The 18,564-nt window shown below is 55.7% G+C and overlaps 9 protein-coding genes across 9 annotated transcripts; 6 read left to right on the top strand and 3 right to left on the bottom strand.

Moving 5' to 3' along the window:
- Positions 1-925: 925 nt before the first annotated feature.
- Positions 926-2,620, top strand: J3D65DRAFT_601329 (uncharacterized protein; the record flags this gene model as incomplete). The annotated part of the gene is made up of 1 exon (XM_066798031.1): positions 926-2,620. One exon carries the CDS (start codon positions 926-928, stop codon positions 2,618-2,620), a length of 1,695 nt encoding a protein of 564 aa, XP_066658185.1.
- Positions 2,621-3,089: 469 nt separating this feature from the next.
- Positions 3,090-3,798, bottom strand: J3D65DRAFT_665967 (uncharacterized protein; the record flags this gene model as incomplete). Its single annotated transcript, XM_066802879.1, has 2 exons — positions 3,090-3,207; positions 3,296-3,798. The coding sequence occupies 2 exons, from the start codon at positions 3,796-3,798 to the stop codon at positions 3,090-3,092; spliced, it is 621 nt and encodes a 206-aa protein (XP_066658184.1).
- A 97-nt stretch (positions 3,799-3,895) lies between these two features.
- On the bottom strand, positions 3,896-5,724 carry J3D65DRAFT_272449 (uncharacterized protein). The gene is made up of 4 exons (XM_066794977.1): positions 5,437-5,724; positions 5,226-5,374; positions 5,073-5,170; positions 3,896-5,021 (listed from the first exon to the last, which is right to left on the bottom strand). Exons 1-4 carry the CDS (start codon positions 5,476-5,478, stop codon positions 3,994-3,996), a joined length of 1,317 nt encoding a protein of 438 aa, XP_066658183.1. The 5' UTR covers positions 5,479-5,724; the 3' UTR covers positions 3,896-3,993.
- J3D65DRAFT_617928 (arabinosidase) lies at positions 5,564-7,493 on the top strand. Its single transcript, XM_066799611.1, has 4 exons — positions 5,564-6,316; positions 6,363-6,519; positions 6,577-6,608; positions 6,658-7,493. The coding sequence occupies exons 1-4, from the start codon at positions 5,972-5,974 to the stop codon at positions 7,138-7,140; spliced, it is 1,017 nt and encodes a 338-aa protein (XP_066658182.1). The 5' UTR covers positions 5,564-5,971; the 3' UTR covers positions 7,141-7,493.
- Positions 7,494-7,771: 278 nt separating this feature from the next.
- Positions 7,772-8,731, top strand: J3D65DRAFT_272546 (uncharacterized protein). The gene has a single exon (XM_066794978.1). It carries the CDS (start codon positions 7,876-7,878, stop codon positions 8,584-8,586), a length of 711 nt encoding a protein of 236 aa, XP_066658181.1. The 5' UTR covers positions 7,772-7,875; the 3' UTR covers positions 8,587-8,731.
- A 514-nt stretch (positions 8,732-9,245) lies between these two features.
- Positions 9,246-10,943, top strand: J3D65DRAFT_548959 (peptidyl-prolyl cis-trans isomerase-like protein-like 2; the record flags this gene model as incomplete). Its single annotated transcript, XM_066796929.1, has 1 exon — positions 9,246-10,943. The coding sequence occupies one exon, from the start codon at positions 9,246-9,248 to the stop codon at positions 10,941-10,943; it is 1,698 nt and encodes a 565-aa protein (XP_066658180.1).
- A 248-nt stretch (positions 10,944-11,191) lies between these two features.
- J3D65DRAFT_617925 (splicing factor, Prp19-binding domain-containing protein) lies at positions 11,192-13,126 on the top strand. Its single transcript, XM_066799610.1, has one exon. The coding sequence runs from the start codon at positions 11,363-11,365 to the stop codon at positions 12,659-12,661; it is 1,299 nt and encodes a 432-aa protein (XP_066658179.1). The 5' UTR covers positions 11,192-11,362; the 3' UTR covers positions 12,662-13,126.
- J3D65DRAFT_675399 (2-dehydropantoate 2-reductase family protein) lies at positions 12,968-14,825 on the bottom strand. The gene is made up of 3 exons (XM_066803574.1): positions 14,392-14,825; positions 13,674-14,332; positions 12,968-13,584 (listed from the first exon to the last, which is right to left on the bottom strand). The coding sequence occupies exons 1-3, from the start codon at positions 14,591-14,593 to the stop codon at positions 13,402-13,404; spliced, it is 1,044 nt and encodes a 347-aa protein (XP_066658178.1). The 5' UTR covers positions 14,594-14,825; the 3' UTR covers positions 12,968-13,401.
- A 1,427-nt stretch (positions 14,826-16,252) lies between these two features.
- On the top strand, positions 16,253-18,564 carry J3D65DRAFT_617920 (uncharacterized protein). The gene is made up of 2 exons (XM_066799609.1): positions 16,253-17,009; positions 17,060-18,564. Exons 1-2 carry the CDS (start codon positions 16,402-16,404, stop codon positions 18,288-18,290), a joined length of 1,839 nt encoding a protein of 612 aa, XP_066658177.1. The 5' UTR covers positions 16,253-16,401; the 3' UTR covers positions 18,291-18,564.

The raw sequence follows: 18,564 nt of genomic DNA, 5'->3' as shown, positions 1-18,564 counted from the left end.
CTCCGGAGCTAGGCCGAAAGCGTGCTCCTCACCCCCAGAACCACGTCGAAGCGCGCAGACCCGCCCAGCGACGATTTCTAACCCAACAACAGCTGTCCTCTTCCCGCTCGCCTGTCGCCCCCAACTCCAATGCTACTGCCTTCGCCGCCAACGCCATCGTGACTCTCGACTAGACGTACGGCCTTTTGTTTTGGGACCCGACCCGTTCGGCGCTATTGTGGCAAGCTCCCGCCTCATCCTCGCCTTGCCACAATGCACCCGAGCCGATTCGTGCATTTTTAACAGTTCTTCTGCCAATGCATCAGTACACCAGCTTCAGGTGGTGACTAGATACCCGACACCGCCTTTTGTTTTGACGATGGCTGGCAATGCCTGCGGTTACATTGGTAGTACATTCAATACCGCAGGCAAGACACCATGATGTCTTTCTCTATACTTAGCCTCAAAGCTAGGATCCTGCCATTACGGACTTCAAACTCTTCATAGGCCGGTAATGTCATCAACAGTCATGATTAAAAAGATCCTCACTCGTTCGTCCATTTCTCTGAAGTTACCGTTTAGCGACTCGCTCACAGTCTTTCATTTGCTTTTCTTGTCGACCCAAGCGATAGGATAAAATACCTTTTCACAAAATTGATTCCATTGCCTCTCTTAAGTCTTCTCAGAACTACGGGGGGAGGGGGGGTTTTCTCTCTCTCCTACGTAGCTCACTCTTTCAAAGCCTTCCATACTCATCGAAAGAAATGGCACTGCTGGACCTAGGGAACATTCACCACGGCAGAGACTACCCTTCCGACTGGCGACGAACTCATGGTGTGGCCATTCCTTTTATCACCTGCTGTCTCTCCTAGTTTGGTTTGTTGTAAGATATGAATCCTGCATGTCTGCAACTTCATGACTGCATTGAGGCTCCCTCTCCCGTGGCATGCGTCTCTCCCTCGGCCTCCAGTCATCGGCGGAAATGATAGCCTTGCGCACCTTCTCTATATCTTCGAGGCCAGGCCGTAGCCTCAACACGTGGCAACGCTGCCCATTGAGGAAGGCACGTCGGCGCACCAGTGCGCCGGTGACTGTTCTAGTCAAGGCTTTCACACGCACGTCTCCGCCAAACCAGCTCAACGATATTGCTCAAATCACGCACTTCTTACATTTCCATCCACCTTCGCCTCAACTTCATCTCAACCGCCAGTGCTCGGTCACATTTAGCATGCCAGGCACTCGCAAATCAGCTCCCAAGCAAGGTGGTGATGGAGGAGGTCGTCGTCAAGAAACGGCTCGAGGAACATCCCAAGCAACGTCAACAACACCCAAAGGAATACATCCGGACGACCGCGAGCTTTTCGCCCTCGCCGGAATCGACTATAGCGACGTGCCTGACCTCCCTACCGAGCAGCAAGGCAATGGCGCGTCCAGCTCTCGTGTCACCGCCAAAAGCGGCGAGATCCGCACCATGACTTTCAACGAAGACGAGCCTGACAGCTTCCAGGCCTCGATCTCAGACCCGACCGGAATCAAGCTCACCATGCCCTTCCTTCGGGCGCAAACGAGGAAAGGCACACCAAACCAAGCAGCAGCCGCCGACAAGGCCGTCACCGGACTTCCTCTCTTCGTCTACGGCTCCAAGCTCTTCCCCGAGGTGCTCGCCCAGCAGCTCGGTCTACCAAAGGGTGCCGCCATGCGTCTAGCAAACAACTACTTCCCGGCAGCCCTGCCCTACTGCACGCGCTACTGCGTGGCGGGCGACGTGCCGCTGGCGGCCGTCATGCGCAACCACGACGAGGCGATGGGCCAGTACCTGAACAAGCCCTACAAGGAGACGCACGTGCGCGGCGCGCTGGTCATGGGCATCAACGAGCAGTACAAGCATCTGCTTGACGCGGCATACGGCGCCAACTTCAAAGACGAAGGCACTCAGGTCAGGTGGGGCATCTACAAGCGCGTCTCGGTCGGCGTGCGCGCGCAGTTGTTCGGTTGGGACAGGCCGGGCTGGGTCATGGCCGACACGTACGTCTGGAACAAGAGCATGGCGCGTCTGCGCTGCTTCCAGGACGACTTGCGCTGGACGCCCCACCTCTTTGTCGAGTACTGCCAGAAGAAGAGAGAAGAGGCTGTTGCCAAGGGCGTTGCGTACACTGGCCCTCCGCTGTGGACGCCGGAGGACGAGGCGGCTTGGACGAGGGAGCAGGTCCGTCTCAGGGAGGCCCACCAGAATCGCATCGCTTTCCAGCGCAACAGGGGCATGGCCCTGGCAGAGTCGTATCGTCGAAGTCAGATGGGAACAGCGAACAAAAGGCGCAAGGTCACCAAGGAGGAGCTGAAGGACCAGAACATCATCAGTATCGACAGCGACAGTAGCGAGCCGGAGCGCGATGACAACGACAATAATAACAACAACAACAACAACAAAACTAAGACTGCGGTTGCTATCAAGACCGGCGACAACCGTCCTAGGGCCCTCAGCACCAGAGAACGGATGAGAAAGATAGTAGAGGATACCAAAATGTCCGACCAGGAGCGTGCGACTTGGTTTCAAAAGTTGGACGACGCAGATACGGATGAAGGTCTCCGTCTGTGGAAGGCAGACTTTTTCAAGGCTTTCCCTGATTTCCTTCCCAATTAGTCACTGGTACGGCCCAGAAGGATCACCAAGACGACGGAGTGACGAGTGGAGAATCGGATCGACAGAAGGAGGCCACGGGCGTGTGCCAGCGTCAGCTGGTCCAGAGGGATCGCTTGGTGGAGAAGGGGCAGATGGGTAGTAGCTTCGCGAGCAGTTCCACGATGTTCTGAGGGTGGCAATGCTTGTAGTTGACGGCGCACACTGCAGCAGGATGGTAATTTGAGTAGCAGGAGGTTTTATCGGGAATTCTGGACCGTGGCATTCAGTGAGGGAGATACCCATTTTGCTACAGGCAATGAGACCTTGGTGGGCTTGCTGGTCTAGATTATTTAGCAAACCAAAGCTGCACTTGAAAGCATGTTGCTTGAGTGATGATGAAGTAGTGAGCCCAATGCCACCATTCTTAACAACCCATCCGCCATGAAGCCACCAGACCAGCGATATGACCGGCACAAGAGAAAGCCGTTGCTCAGTTTACGGTGCCCGCAGTGAAGTTGTCAAAATCCACGGTCTTCTTGAGCCACATCCGAAACTCCCTGCTCTCGCGCGTTCCAGCCGCCGAACCCTTCTCACTCCCATTGCTCTCGCTAGTTTGACTTTCCTGCTCCATCCTCTCCTTCTCCTCTCCGTCCCTCAAGGCCACTTCCTGCGCTTTCTTGTACGACGACCACGTACCGCTTGGCGACAAGTGCGTTCTGGTCGATTCGGAGGGCCGGTCCTGGGATGCCGTGTTCATCGTTGGGTACGGGGATGGTGCTCGAGGCGGGGATGGGCATTGACGAGACGCTTTGGCGCGGCGCCTTTGCTTGCGTGTTGATGGAGCCGGCAGCGCAGGCGTCGGGGGTTGCTTGGATTTTTGGTCTTTGCTGCTCTTGCGAGAGCTGACGAGGCTGCTCAAAAGGGTTCTGAGAGATGGCATATTGATTTGGCTCCTTGTAGAAGTGCCGCGGCGTATGGTGTGCGCTCGGTTGAGTGAATGTCCCTGGGGAGCCGATGGTGTATCTCGATGTTGAATTGTGTGATAAGTGGATACCAAAGCGGCCTTGTAAGGCAATGGTGTGTACTCTTATGATGGCCAATGCAGATGAACAAGTGGAGTGGGCTTTTGAAGGGCGATGTGTCTCCGTGGACACAGGGGTACCCGCCGAATGTATTTGTTGAGGTGCTGATGTTTCCATGGTACAAAAACACGCAGACCAGAGCTCAGGAGGAGAGCCCTTTCCAAAGCGTGATGCCCAGCAGCCAGCGATATGGGCCGGCAACCTTAACTCAATCGGTCCTGCGCGATAGCAATGATGTTTCTATCCAGACTGCGCAAAAATAGACAAGAAAAGCTGATCAAATGCAGCACGGCACAGCATTCTGCTTGTACCTCATGCCTTGTTCCGGTACTTCAAAATCGATTCGGCCAGGTCGTCGTAATCAGTCTGGTCCACGTCGGGCTTCTCGACCAACTCGACATCGTCGTCAACTGGCTGGTCGTCAGCGTAGGAGCCGGATCCACGTCTATTCGGACTTTCATACCCGGTAGCTTCCTCGTACCACGAGTTGGAGGTCCAGTCCACAATCAGCTCCTTGGACAGCTCACCCATGGCGTAATAGCCTGGGTGGGCCTTCGGCTCGAACATGGCCATGTGCGCTGCGGTCTCAGCAGTCGCTTTCTCGTTCACGATGGGAACAAAGTGCTTCTTGATTTCCGATTTGGGTATAACGCAAAAGGTGCGGCGGTCGCCAACCACACCAGCAGCCCATTGTGTTGCTTTGCCTTGCGCGTCGACGGCGAGTTGAGTGTAGAGGTCGGCAAAGCCGAGGCCTTGGGACTCACAGAGGGCGGCAACAGATGCGAGGCGCTTTTTGAGCTCTTCACCACGCGCGAGGCATCCTACGAACTCCAGGTGAGATCCCACAAACTGCCAGCCTTCACTTATTTGCTCTCTGTTCATCCACGCGGCTCCACCAGCTGCTGCAACCGCTCCAGCAGCGCCAGCAAACATGGCAATCTTTCCCCATTTTTGCCAGCCAGGAACTTTGGCCGTGTCTCTGTTTGGGTCATCCGAAGCCGCTGCTGCCGTTGCGGCAGCAGCCGTTGAGGCAGCGGGGAGCATTTTGCTTGCTTCGACAGCACCTGGGTCTGGTGGCTGGTTCTTGCCCATTCCCAAAGTGCTCGCCATGCTTGTGTATGCGGAGTAAGCCGCCGTTGCTGCATTCCATTGACCCTCTGCTCCGTGTGCCACAACGCCGGGGGCAATTCCGAGGTACGGTGTGTCGAACGCGAGGATGCCTTGGATGTAAGGGAACATGAGGGAGCTCGAGGAAACGGAGGGATCGGACTCGGAGGCGTCGTTTTGGATGGGTTGGTCATTCGTAATCGAGAGGACGGTCTCTGCTGCCACGATTCCACCTAGTAGTCTTTAGTCGAAGCTGGTTGGTTTTCTTGGTCGAGCCTGCTAACCCATCGAGTGGCCGCATAGAACCACTCTTACAGAGGGGTCCACCGTTGGCGACGGCGTGCCATTCGCCACCTCGAGATCTATGACTTTGTTTTGTAGCCTGGATGTCGCGGTGAGCGAGCGCGTAGCTGAAGACGCACGCGGGGGACGCGCACCATTCTCTGAACCTGGTGACGCATTCGCGGAGGTCGCCTCGAGTCTCGTATTTGGGATAGGTAGCTACTTCGACGGAAATCTTCGGCCGCGCATTGCTGACGACGGCGCGCAGGTGCTGTGGGAACTTTCCAAAAGTATCGTCCCCGCCCTGAGCTGAGGTTAGCTGGAGTGGTCGACCCGAGGAAATGGTATCGAGGCAGTTGGACGCACCTTGAAGCCGTGAATGAAGACTAAGAGCAGCGTCTTTTTCATGGTGGGAGAATTAGCAACATTTGGGAAGCATGGGATGAGGCGGAAGTGGATTTAGATTTGGCGCACGAGACGACATCATTGCGGCTGCGCGGCAGGCCAAAAGATAAGGCACCCAAGCAGGGAAGGCGCCTGGTCTCCCCGCATGACATCTTCTTGTTCTCCCCAAGGGCCCTCGTTTGCCTTTTAGCACCAAATTTAATCACCAATGACCGAGGCGACTCTCTTCCTACCCAAAATTGCACGGTCAGCTTGTTCCGCGCCCTCGTCGACCCAACAAGATTCTGTGCCCAGCGTCCGCCTCGCTGAAGCGGACGGATATTGCGTTTTGGTCGATGCAAAATGCAAACGGTTCAGGGTTCTTGATATCGCCCAAGGATCTCTTCCGGGCGTTCTAACACAAAATTTGCTCATTTAATGTCCTGTGGAAACATCATATAAATCATATTTCCAGCATTATGGTCACCCATCACGGTCACACGTCCTCCTACCCCAAATGGCATCGTACAATCTTTGTCGAAACATCTTCCTGCTCTTTGCTCTCTTCTACGTGTCGGTCACGGCCAGCGCCCTACCGCTAGATTTCGGCGCACTCGACAAGAGGCAGACTACGGATCTCGTTGGCTACTTTGCTGTATTCTTCAAGGGAGACACAACTGCCGATCAAAGAGTCTGGTTTTACTTGAGCAACGGCAATGACCCCTGTTCTTTCCGCCCCTTAAATGGTGACCAACCCGTTCTGATCCCCAAGGGAGGAACTGGCGCCACGCGAGACATGTCCATCGTTGTCGGCCGCGGGAACAAGTGGTACATACTCGGGACGGACCTCGACCTCGCCAAGGTTTGTAGTTTGCACATATCAGCGAACCCAAAACTAACAGAGACAGGCGGACTTGAACCAAGCCACGAGGCACGGTTCCCTGAGCATGTTCATATGGGAAAGCTCAGATCTGATCACCTGGGGTTCAGAAAGGTTGATCAAGGTAGAGGAAGACCTCGCCGGAATGTTGTGGGCTCCAGAATCACTATTTGACGCATCCAAAGGTAGTCTCAAGGCACCCGATTGTGAGAGAGGCCACTAATTGAACGCCAATGGTTTAGGGAAATTCTTTGTCTACTGGTCCGCGAAGATAGTGAGTCGCTGTATTTCAGTATTACCGGATGAGTCTTACCAGAAAACAGTACTCCAAGGACGACCCCCAACACCGGGCAAATGGGATTCGCAGTGTGATCCGAGCAACTTACACTTCGGACTTCCACAAATTTGACCAACCGCCATTCGTCTATCTTGACGCGAACCCAAATTCGGTCATCGATATGAGTATACTGTCCCTGGGCGGCAGTACCTATGTCCGGTTCATCAAAAGGGAAGGAGACAATACCGTGTACTCCGAGGTTTCTACGAGCGGAATTTACGGGCCATGGACTGGTAAAGGAGACATTGAAAAGAGCGTGGAGGGACCAGCTCCCTATTTGGATAACCAGATCAAGGGCAAGGGTCACCTTCTCTTGGACCGAAATTCATACATGGCGTACGAGTCGAACGACATTCCATCGGGGCGGTGGACGAGCAGCTGCCCCGGGTTTCCCAAAGGTCTCAGGCACGGGTACGTGTTGCCTGTGAACAAGGGCCAGTATGACGGACTGAGCCAACGCTACCGTTGAAACTGGCCAAGATAGGTAGACGAAGAATCGAAGCGAGGTGTTGTTTGTCTTTGGACCAGTGTGAAACGGCCGTGTGGTCGCGTCGTGTGTACGTGAGGGTGTTTTGACTTGGCAGGGAAGCATCATTGGGTGTGTCGTGCAAGGCGGCGGAGATTGTGGTTTGGATTGGCCGTGGAGGAGAATGCGGCGGGAGGGACGAGGGTACACAAGCGCCGGGGCATGCGCCAGCCCCTGCAGGAACTGAACACACACGTCAATGGCGTTTCAGACGGGAGCGACTCGAGCCAGACGAAGATTGAAAAATTGTTGAAGCCGCTCTCGGGTGGTAGGTTGGTTCGATGGTGGGTTCTGGTAGGCTCCGTTCGGGACCGCCATGGCCACCATGAAGCGGTAGCAAGACAAGACCAGGTGCTTCAAAGGCTCAAACATGGCGGTTCCTTTCCCTTCCCTTCCCTTGCCTCTCAGACTGCCTGGAAGCCAAGGCCCTCTCTTCTCCACGTTCCTGCTTCTACCCCCCCAGGGCCTTAGGACGTTGCACCGGACAACGCCATCTCCCTCTTCCGGCACGAACCGCCTCTTGTTCTACCCACCCCATACGCTCGACGTCTCGACACTGCCCTGCTGCCGCGGCTCACAGCTGACACAACACGGTCGCCTGTCCACATTTCTCTTCGTCTTCCTCGTCCTGCTGCCTCTTCCGCCGAGGCCTCGTCTGTCTGCACCGCCGCTGCCGCCATGTCTGCCAAATCGCTGCTGTTCCCTGGCTTGCTCGTCCTGCTTCTCGCATCTCTCGCCCGCTCCGCTTCTCTTGCCGACTTTACGCCTCGGGTCACCGGTCTGACTGGCAAATGCTTGATCACTTACCGCAAGTCCATTTCTGGTTGCTCTGGCGATGACTTCCAAACCGCCGCCAATTGCTCTGCCAGATGCATCGCCGGCCTGGCCGATATAGCGGCACAGGTTGCCCGGGACTGCAACGATGCCGATGTGGACAACGACTCCATCATCGCCATCTTCTTGGCTGGTCAAGGCCCTTCGACTCTCTGCTCCAATGCCGCCAGCGCCACCGCGGCGCCGACAACATCATCCCAAATTATTGTAAGGAGCAGTACTCTGGACTTGTCCACCACACCAACAGCGGCAACGAGCATCCAGGTCGATACTAGCGTACCTGGAACCACCACGACTTTGTCAATTTCGATGCCCACCTCCGAAACCACTGCATCCACTACTGCCGATTCGACTGCTGGCGCAAACGAGCCAGCAGCAACGACAACGACGGCGTCGACTGCTCCAGCGACAACAGACACATCATCGCCGAATAGCCACGGCGGCGGAGACCCTTTCAACCTCTTCAACGCGGCGCCAACCAGTGCCGCTTTGTCAACCTGGCTCTTGACGATCCCAATGCTGCTCTGTGCCTTTTGGGCGCAAATTTCTCCTTGACCTCTGGCCATGCCGAGGTGACGAAAGCTTGCTGCGCGGCTTCATTTCTTGTTTCTTTGATACCACGACCTCGTTCTTGACTACGGTCACACGCATCAGTTTCGACCTGAAAGTGCGACGAGTGCCGACACGATTCTATCAGCACTCTGCTTTCTGCAACGGTTGCTGCGCACTAATGGCTATTACTTGGAGTGTCCGGAGTCCCCGTAAATCAGTTTTCAAAAGGCGTCGAGGTGCAGCAGAGGGTAATGATTATTTGGAGGGGGATACATCCGGACGCGGCTATTGCCTCGAGTTCCTGTACGATGGTGTGTGTAACTGTACAAAAACGCACATTTTTGGAAGAAGGCGGCGGGCGACGGTGCCACAGAGGCTAGGGTGGAAGCATTTTTAGAGACACGCCTTGATGGCACTGTATGAGCGAGGCGGCGGACTGCAAGTGGACGGAATGAATGATGATTCTTCGACGAGCGCCGAGAACAAGTGGTGGTGGTAGTGTACTGATCCCCCGGCGGCAGCTCCTGTCCTTCACCCCGCTTGGTCAGTGCACTAGTAGGGCCATGCGGTGGTGGCTGGATGCCCGGCCGCCCGTTCGTCATGGCGCCGCGTCCTCTCGTCTGCGCGCTCCTGTCCACCACAACAGAATCCTCTTTTCCACCATGGGCAAAGGTACCGACAAACTCTACATAACCCACTCCGAATGGGCCTCTGAAGATGCCTACTCCGCTAGCTATGGCTCTGGCGTCAACAGATCCAAGGTCATCGGCGCCTCGTTCAGGCGCCTGCCGTTCAACTTTTGCGCGCTCTCACTCCAACCATTCGAGCACCCCGTCTGCACCGCCGAAGGCACGATATTCGATCTCACCAACATCCTACCGTGGCTCAAGAAACATGGCACCAATCCCGTGGACGGCTCACCGCTCAAGAGCTCGGATCTGATCAAACTCAACTTCATGAAGAATGAGGACGGCGAATACGCGGATCCCGTCACATACAAAGTCTTTACAGAAAATACACACCTCGTCGCGTTGAAAAACACCGGCAACGTATATTCCTGGGACACCATCGAGCGGTTAAACATTAAAGCGAAGAACTGGAGAGATCTGGTCACGGATGATGAATTCTCCCGAAAAGACATCATCACGCTTCAAGACCCTCAGAACCTCGAGGCCCGGGATTTGAGCACTTTCAAATATTTGAAGGAAGGCGCAGATATCTTGACGGATGAACAAAAGGAGCAGAGGGCAAGCGGCGTCAATGCTGATGCGCTGGGTAGTTCGGCCAAGGTGTTGAAGGCGAAAGAAGCAGTCGCAAAAGCAAGAGCAGACAGGGACAAAGCTGCAAAGGCAAAGGCGAACGGTGGCGGCATGGCTGCGGCGCTTGCACGGGCGAGAGCTGAGCAGGGCGCCGGAGCCGGCCAGAGCCAGAGCAAACCCGCACCTTATAATGCCGCACAGCATACGACGGGCAAGGCTGCCGCATCATTTACGAGCACCGGGCTTACACCACATACGTCGAATGAGCGCGCAATTTTGTCAGAGGAGGAGTACATGCTCAAGCCCAAACGGGTCAAGGCACTGGGCTACGCCCGCATGCAGACGTCTCTCGGCGAACTCAACGTCGAATTGCTTCCGGAGTATGCACCAAAGGCTGTTTGGAACTTTGTACAGTTGGCGAAAAAGGGCTACTACCGCGACATGGCCTTCCACCGCAACATCAAAAATTTCATGATCCAGGGAGGTGATCCAACAGGCACGGGGCGCGGTGGCAACAGTATTTGGGGCAAAAACTTCAACGACGAGTTTGAAGGGCCGCAGTCGCACGATGCGAGAGGTATTCTGAGCATGGCGAACAAAGGCAAGAACACCAACGGCAGTCAGTTCTTCATCACATACCGCGCAGCCAAGCATCTTGATCGAAAGCACACAATATTCGGCCGCGTTGTGGGCGGTCTCGAGACATTGTCACGGCTGGAGAACGCGCCGACCAACTCGGAAACAAATAGACCTGACCCGCCGGTCACTCTCGAAGACGTTGTTGTGTTTGTCGATCCGTTTGAAGAATTCCAGAAACAGAAGGCGGAGAAGGAGGCCAAGGAGAAAGAGAAGGAAGAGATTCAGCGGCAAGGTGGCACCGAGGATGACAAGACAACATGGACCGGCAAGCGGATCCGCGGTGATGGAACGGTGGAAAATGCGGGCAGCGGAGGCGTTGGTAAATACCTAAAACAAGCGGTTGAGGAGCAAAGGACGGCCGAAGCGGAAGATGACGAGATTGTCGGCGAATGGGACGAGCCAGAGGAGCCAGTCAAGAAAAAAGTACGAACAGGCGGATTCGGAAATTTCGACAATTGGTAGGCGGCATGGCGTGGTGCATGGTTGTTCTAGCATAGGCAGTACATTTAGAGTATGGAGGAGCTGCGCCACAGCCCAGCCGATGAAGCTAATGGTAAACTCTTTGCCTTGTCTTGACTCAAATTCGCGATTTTTGTCTACCTACAACTCAAAGCCCTGAGGAGCACCCCTGCTGTGCCAGCTCTCAGCCCTACGGCGCTAGTATGAAGCTTGGCGCGGACCGAACCTAACGCCAACGACACTCGTCTCTTCCGCTACCTCTGAACAGTACACCCAATCACGCCAATCGAGTCCTCAGCAGCGCCTCTTTTTACAAGCACTTTCCAACAGCATTAATCTCTGGGAGCAACACGGCCTGAGCCTGCTATCCATTCGAGAAGTTTGCAATTGCGCCCCGCAAACCAACCACCGGACCGCCTACCATGCCTCCAAAACGCATGACGGCGAACCCCATTCGCCCTGCGCGCTACCGACCTGGAAAGCCCACGGCCGAAGAGCACTCCTCATCCTCCGAGTCCGACTCCGAGCCCGACGACGAAGAGCCCGAGCGGCAAAGCAAGCAATCCACCGCGCCCAAGGCCACTTCGTTTCCCGCCGGCGCGGGTCAAATCGCCAACAATCTCAAAAATGTCGACTTGAATGCTCGCCGGCGCGAAGCAATACAAGCTGAGGAACGGCGATTAGCGGCAGAGAAGGCAGCGAGGAACGCCGCGGAGGAAGGGTTCGAGACAGAGAGCGAAAGCGAGAGTGGGAGCGGGAGCGGGAGCGGCAGTGAAGAAAGCAGCTCCGAAGAGGAAGAGAGCGACGAGAGCAGTGATGACGAAGCCGCGCGTCGGCGAAAGCTGCTACGGCCCGTCTTCCTCAAAAAGGATCAGCGAAAGAATGGGACAAATGGGAACGACGCTGCCGCGGTACAAAAGTCAGAGCACGAGATACAGGCCGAAGAGGAAGCGCGTCGCAAAGCAAAGGCGGACGCTTTGGTGCAAGAACAGTTGGAACTGGCGGCCGCGGCGCGCGCAGCGGGCAAGAAGCACTGGGACGACGAAGACAACTTGGGCTCAGACGCAGAAATCGACGACACGGACGGCATCGATCCAGAAGAGGAGCACGCAGCATGGCGGCTGCGCGAACTACGGCGCGTCAAGCGCGAGCGGCTCGCCATCGAGGAGGCCGAAAAGGAGCGCGAGGAAATCGAGCGGCGGCGCAACCTCACGACGCCGGAGCGCGAGGCCGAAGACGCGGCGTACCTGGCACAGCAAAAGGAGGAGCGCGCGGGCAAGGGAACCATGGCCGGCATGCAGAAGTACTTCCACCGCGGCGCCTTCTTCCAGGACGACGCGGCAGACATGGGCCTCGACCGCCGCGACATTATGGGCAGCCGCTTTACTGACCAGGTGCGCGACGTCGACACGCTCCCCGAGTACATGCAGATTCGCGACATGACCAAGCTCGGTCGCAAGGGTCGCACAAAGTACAAGGACATGAAGAGCGAGGATACGGGCAGGTGGGGCGACTTTTTGGATCGGAGGAGAGGTGGGCCCGGAGGAGGCGATTTCAGAGGCGTCGACGAACGGTTCCGCCCGGATGCTGGTGGCGGGTGGGAGGGCAGAGACGGCGCTACGGGTGCCAACGCACGCCCTGTGGGCGAGAGGAAACGGGTTGGTGGAGCGGAGAGGGACCGTGACGAGCGTGAAGGCAAAAGGGCACGCGTTGACGACTGAAGAGCTGAATCAAGTTTGGAATGACGGGCTTCAAGCCGCAATCCGTAATCTTGGACTGTACTCGGTGACTGCAGACGCCCTGAGCATGTGGTGCATGAGCCGGGACATCACCCATGGTCCCAGTCTGCGCTACACATGTCAATCAGTCTTGAGCATGATTGCCGTGGCTTAGACATGCGCAACTAGGTCCCCTCTCTCGCCCCACAATCAAAGCAACGATAGGGCGGAAAAGAGGAAGGCGCGCCCTGAACTCGGTCTCAACAGCCAGGGGCAACAGCCACCTATCTCCTTGTAGGCACGTGCATTGCATATTTGAATTTAACAGGAGTTACAAGCAGTAACCTTATACAAAACCTAAGCCGTGGGGGACATGGGCGTCGAGAGTCGTGTCGGGACTGAGGCTGCTACTTCCACGAGGAGCTGCATCTGCGTGTTCTGTCCAGTGGAAGCTAGCATTCTGGGGAGCCACAGATATGTGGTTGTGTCTATTTAGACGTGTTTCGCCTCATTGCTCACCCAAATCAAGCTTCCTTGCGCATCGAAGCCATGGCGTTTGAAACTTTGTCATCATTGGACTTCCAGTGGGACAACTCATATTTACACGAACGGCTGACCAAAACCTGTCCCCCTTGCTAGTAGCAAAGAGAACGACATGCCCTGATCGGTTCCCAAATGTCGTGGTCGATTCTACCAGCCGTTCACAGCACGGAGCGCAGTCTCCTTTCGCCTTGCATGTTGAGTCAAGACTGAGCCACAAAGTCCTCCTTTGGCGGAATTTCCACCATCCCCCGTGCCTCCTTGGTGCGCCACTGAATGGCCTTCAAGAGGCCATACAGGACCTTGAGCGTGGGCGTCGGAACGCCCAGGGCTTCAGCTTCGCGGATTGGTTCACCGAGGATATTTTCTGCTTCGATGAAGTTGCCCTGCGTGTCTGTTAGCTCGACATATTCGGTTTCTCACGCTTCCCCTCTCTTGCTTGATCAATATGGGGAAAGAGCTGGTGTCGACGTACCTTGCGCAAGTCATTCAGCATCGACGGCGGCAGATACATTGTGAGCGGATCCATGTCGATGGTAGCCTCGACGACTTCAGGCGGCAAATCGTAGCCAGCCTTCTTAGCCGCCGCGCGAATCTCCTCCATAGCCGGGCGCACGAGGGCGTCGAGCGCGCCGTCGGCGAGCCGGATGCGGCCCGTGTCGAGCCCCGTGATGGCGCAGATGCTGTTGAGGCACGCGTTGTACACAAGCTTCTTCCAGCGGCTGAAGCCCACGTCGGCCGTGTACGTGCAGTTGGTCTTGCCGCCGGCGCTGTAGATGCGCGCAAACTCCTTGGCCACCTTTTCCTCGTACGCGGCGTCGAGGTTTGGGTTGCGGAACGGGCCCAGCACCAGCCGGTCGTTGTCGTCGTGCTCGATCACGCCGTGGGATATTTCGTGCGAGCCGATGAGGCTGACGCCGCTGAGTACTGCGTTGTTAGGGAAGGCGGCGAAGAAGGGCTTCTCGATGTTCAGCCCGTTTTGGATCAGGACTACCGTCGTGTGGTGCGGCGTTATAGCGGATTTGATCAAGTCCGCTGCTGTGGGTGGTACGTCGGGAATGTTTTTGGTGCTCATGACAATGTAGTCGTACGGTGGCAGATTTTCTTTTTGCACGTCTGGGATGGATTTGACGACTGACATCTTCCAGTCAGTATACATGAAGGCGTGAGTTTGATCTGAATCAGGAAATTACTTTTTGATGGCCGCCATCCTGACAATACGCCGTGGTCGCACGACTTGATGTGGAAGCCATTCTTTACCACAGCATCGTGGTTCGATCTCAACACCGCCGTAACTTCAGCGAGTCCGCCGACCTCGAGGTTCACCGCTGCTATGGTCCCCACACCACCGCTTCCAACGAGAAGAACGTTTGACTTTTTTTGTTGAGAACCCATGACTGAGGTGGAGAAGAATCACAAATTTGGGATGGTCTTGCGAGAAAAACGGGATGCAAAAGCTAATGAAAAGACCATTGGAGTTGAATAGCCTGACTGTTAAATACCTAGACTCCTAAATATTATACGCTGGACTAGTTCGCACTCGGAACACTATTGCGTGAGCCGATATCATCATCCACATGTCAACGCAGGGCGTGAAGGGCGTGAGGGGTCACGACGACACGCTGATATGCGGAGTAGACGCGATAAGCTAAAAATAGAAAAGATCAGCTTGGCTGGTTGCAAAGGCTGAATATTTTGGCAATAACGTCCGCTTTCAATGGCTTCATTGGAGTGAATATACTGCCAGACGCCGCTGCCCAGTCGTCTTTCTGATCATTTGAGCCATGGACAAATCGGTCTTTTGCGAAGCGCTATATCAGTGGCCAGGATCTCTGTTTTCTTTTTTTCCTTTTCCACAAAGGCAAATTCAGAGCGGCCAATGTGCCGATGATGATCGCATGCCGTGGCTATTGTGCAAAGAGAAGCCCCCATCCTCACGCCCTTTCTCCAGGCCTGGAATTGGACAACCGCTCCAAGTTACCGGTTCAAGACCTGTTCAAGCTCCTACGGATTGGGACAAGAGCCATTCAATGTATTCTCGTCGCAGACTTTGGACCATTCGGCGGTCCCCGAGTAATCAAAGTGGGATGAATGGTGGGGTTTCTCCAAAGCACTCGCATCAGGTTCTTCGAGGAAGATTGCTCCATCTGATAACCATATCCAACATGTTGGCTGCGTATCTGTGCCCCCTACTTAGAGTTGCAGTAGGGGCCCAAACGTACAGTGCTTTGATCTTGGCCTGACGCATCGCTCGGCAGCGGGCTCTGAGTGAACCACGCCACGCTGAGACAGTATACTTGCGCGGATGAACTCATGGAGAGCCCTAGGGCTAAGCATCTCCTGAACGCTGTGGCCTTGTAAATACACATTCGGGTTGGGGGACGCTTCGCGTTGACAACGGAAAGGGCGGCTGCAAGGTGGTCATTGAGGATTCCGTCAGAGTGGATTGGGTAGAGAATGCGTGTGTGCTGATCATCGAGTCTGCGTCGGCAGCATCATGTTAGCTGTTAGCAAAGTGCCGAGTCAAGAAGCTGCGTTTCCTGTGAAGTTATCATTCAAAATAATCGGCACATGTCGAAAATGGATTCGCGCCGCGGCGGGCGGGTGGCAGACGCTCTGACAAGGCCAGCTTCCAATGGCCCTTTAAGATTGATCGTCGCATCGCGAGATTCCTTGTCTCCAGGCTGACATGATGGTCAAGCTCTCATGAGCATCGATGACCAGAGACAGGGCTGCCATCGTAAAGACGCAGCGAAAGCGCGATTGCAAGAGTTGCAGCGGTGGCCTGGGCGTGAAGAAACACGAGTCGGCTGGTTCAATCGACGAGAAACTTTGACGCTCACCTTCGACATGGTGACTCCGGTGAGCGATGGGTCCTTCAAGCAGTTGCGACAAAAGAAGTCGAGGTTGTTGGTTTTGCGGTGTCGCGGCGTCGTTGAACAGCAAGACGCGTTGCAGTTGATCCATGCTGCAGATCTGCCGCAACTTCGGTCCGATTCGACGAGATTGGCCAAGACGTGACGTCCCCCAGCCAGGTCAACCGTCTCCCGCCCTCGACAACAAAACACGCAACTTCGAATCATCCTTGGCCTGTCCAGACCCACTAGCTCTTGGATTGCAAGCATGTCACAGAGGACATGATCACGACCATTACGCCGCATACGACATCCCTGCGATAATCTTATCCTAAACCAAATCATTCAATGCTTAACATGGCAGCGCCAAACAAAGCCGCGCTGGACGCGCTTTTGGAAGCACACCTATCAAATTTGAAAAGCCATCAGGCCATGATGCGGCAAATCCGTGACTACGTATCCGCTATCCAGAGTAGCCAGTCTACTCCTGTCGCAGCCGAACTCAGGCAGATGAACGAAAGAGCTGAGAAAATCTTGCACGACGCAAAGCGCGCTGGGGAACTCATGGAGGGCCTTCAAATTCAAGACAGCAGTCCTGCTGCATTGAACGCAAGCCGGACGCAGCCAAAGCCATCTGCCAACACCCAGACCAATAATATTTCAAACAAGCCGTCGTGGAGAAGAAGCACGGAACCGGACCAAGTTGGGAATGCCGCAAAGCGTCAGCGCGTCTCTGAGCATCCGAATTTGTACATGCCGGCATTTCCACCAGTCCTTCCACCATTTCCAAATGGAATGCTCAAATCGTTCCAATCGATGCGGCCTCCCTGGCATCAAAATCTGTTTCCGGATGAATCCAAGGACGAGGGAAGTATGCAAAACCGCATAATCGTGGCAAACATACCTCTTGATGTACATGGAGAAGAGCTGCAGAAGCACTTCGAGAGCGTTGGCCCGTAAGTGACGCGGTACGCGCCAGTTGATGTGTTCTAATCCTCCATCTCAGGATTACCTTCAAGCACACTCTGCGTCTGCCCCGGCTCGCCGAAACCAAGATCCATGGTCTCTCCGGGGAGTGCAAGACGCGATACATGGCTACCTTGGACCTATCCGATTACCAGGCCGCAAATAGGGCAGCCTCACAGCTCAATGGGACGCGGATCAAAAGCCATCACGTGGACCCCATACTTGTGCGCCACTTTTGTGCTCCCACCACAACCCCAACTGCCGGATACAAACGGCGCCTGAGCAGCGATGCGAACGATGGCAGTCCTCAAACGTATCCGCAGAGCAAGAGGCCGAGAATGTCCCCAGCCCACATTCAAACCAACCAGAATGCGAAATCATCGAACCAGCCGACACCGGGACCGGCAAAATCATCTCCAGCACCCGCAGCAGAACAACACAAGAAAAGACATGCAGATACCGTTCCCATATGTGCCGAAGCATTGGACGCAGCGGAAACAGGATCAAGCCCAGCCGAGACCGCAGCGCCCAAGTCAGGCAAGAGAGCGCGACTCGACGAGCCCACAAAATCAATGGCCCGGCCCCAGCCCCAGCCCCCGCCCATGGCCACGTTCTCAGTCAGAGACTCCCCATCGACGGGCGCGACCCCGCAACAACGAGGACACGAACCTAAAGACGAACAGCCCACGACACCAAACACCGCCAGCGACATCCACCCCGCGTACGCCTCCTCGGCGCAACTGGCGCTCCGTTCCGAATTCGACGACATTAGCAATGAAGTCGATCGCCGGCTGGCCGAGGCCCGCGCGCGCCGCGCCATGGCGAGCAAGGCAGTCGCGGCCAAGGCGCGTGCGGGCCGGAAGCGCAAGCGCTCGTCGTTCCTGTCGCAGGCGACAGAAGAAGAGACGGGCGACGTGAAAGAAGAACGGTCAGAGCAGCAGCAGCAGCGGCAGCAAGGGGAGCCGGGCGACGATGAGCCGCGGGCGAAGAAGAGCAAGAAGGAGACCGACGCGAAAACGGCCAAGCCTGGGACCAAACGCAGGAATGGAGAGGAGGGCGTTGCGCTCAAGGGCAGTAGCAAAGCCGACAGCAGGCGACAGAAGCGCAGGGAGAGGGTGATGCGCGCGCCCAGTGGAGGGAGTGGAGGCAGCGAGTATCAGTATGAGACGGCGGCCGAGAGCCCGACGAGCGCATCGCCGCCGTCGCCGCCGGCGCGAGCTTCCAAGCGCGCCAGGAGGAGCACTACCCAGGCGGACTGTATACCGTTCTAAACACATGTAGCTGGCGAATAAGGAGGCGGGTGTTGGAGCCAGTGTCGGGCCCAACGGTTTGCTGGATTGATAGGATAAGAAGCGTCTTTTGGGAACACTTATGCTATACTCATCGAGGGGCTGTCTCAATAGGAAAGGACCCGAGAGATCATGTAGTTCTGTGGCAGTCTCTCAGACCCGTCAACTTACCACAAGAGACATTATTTCGCACCAGTAGACAGCGTCGCGGTGTAAAACATCTTCTCCAACTAACCACACATGCACCACACGCCAC

Source organism: Phyllosticta citribraziliensis (assembly GCF_038025025.1).
Source record: "Phyllosticta citribraziliensis strain CPC 17464 chromosome Unknown J3D65scaffold_3, whole genome shotgun sequence".
NCBI classification, from domain to species: Eukaryota; Fungi; Ascomycota; class Dothideomycetes; order Botryosphaeriales; family Phyllostictaceae; genus Phyllosticta; species Phyllosticta citribraziliensis.
Note: the sequence above shows the minus strand (reverse complement) of the source record. Positions and strands in the feature narration are given on the sequence as shown.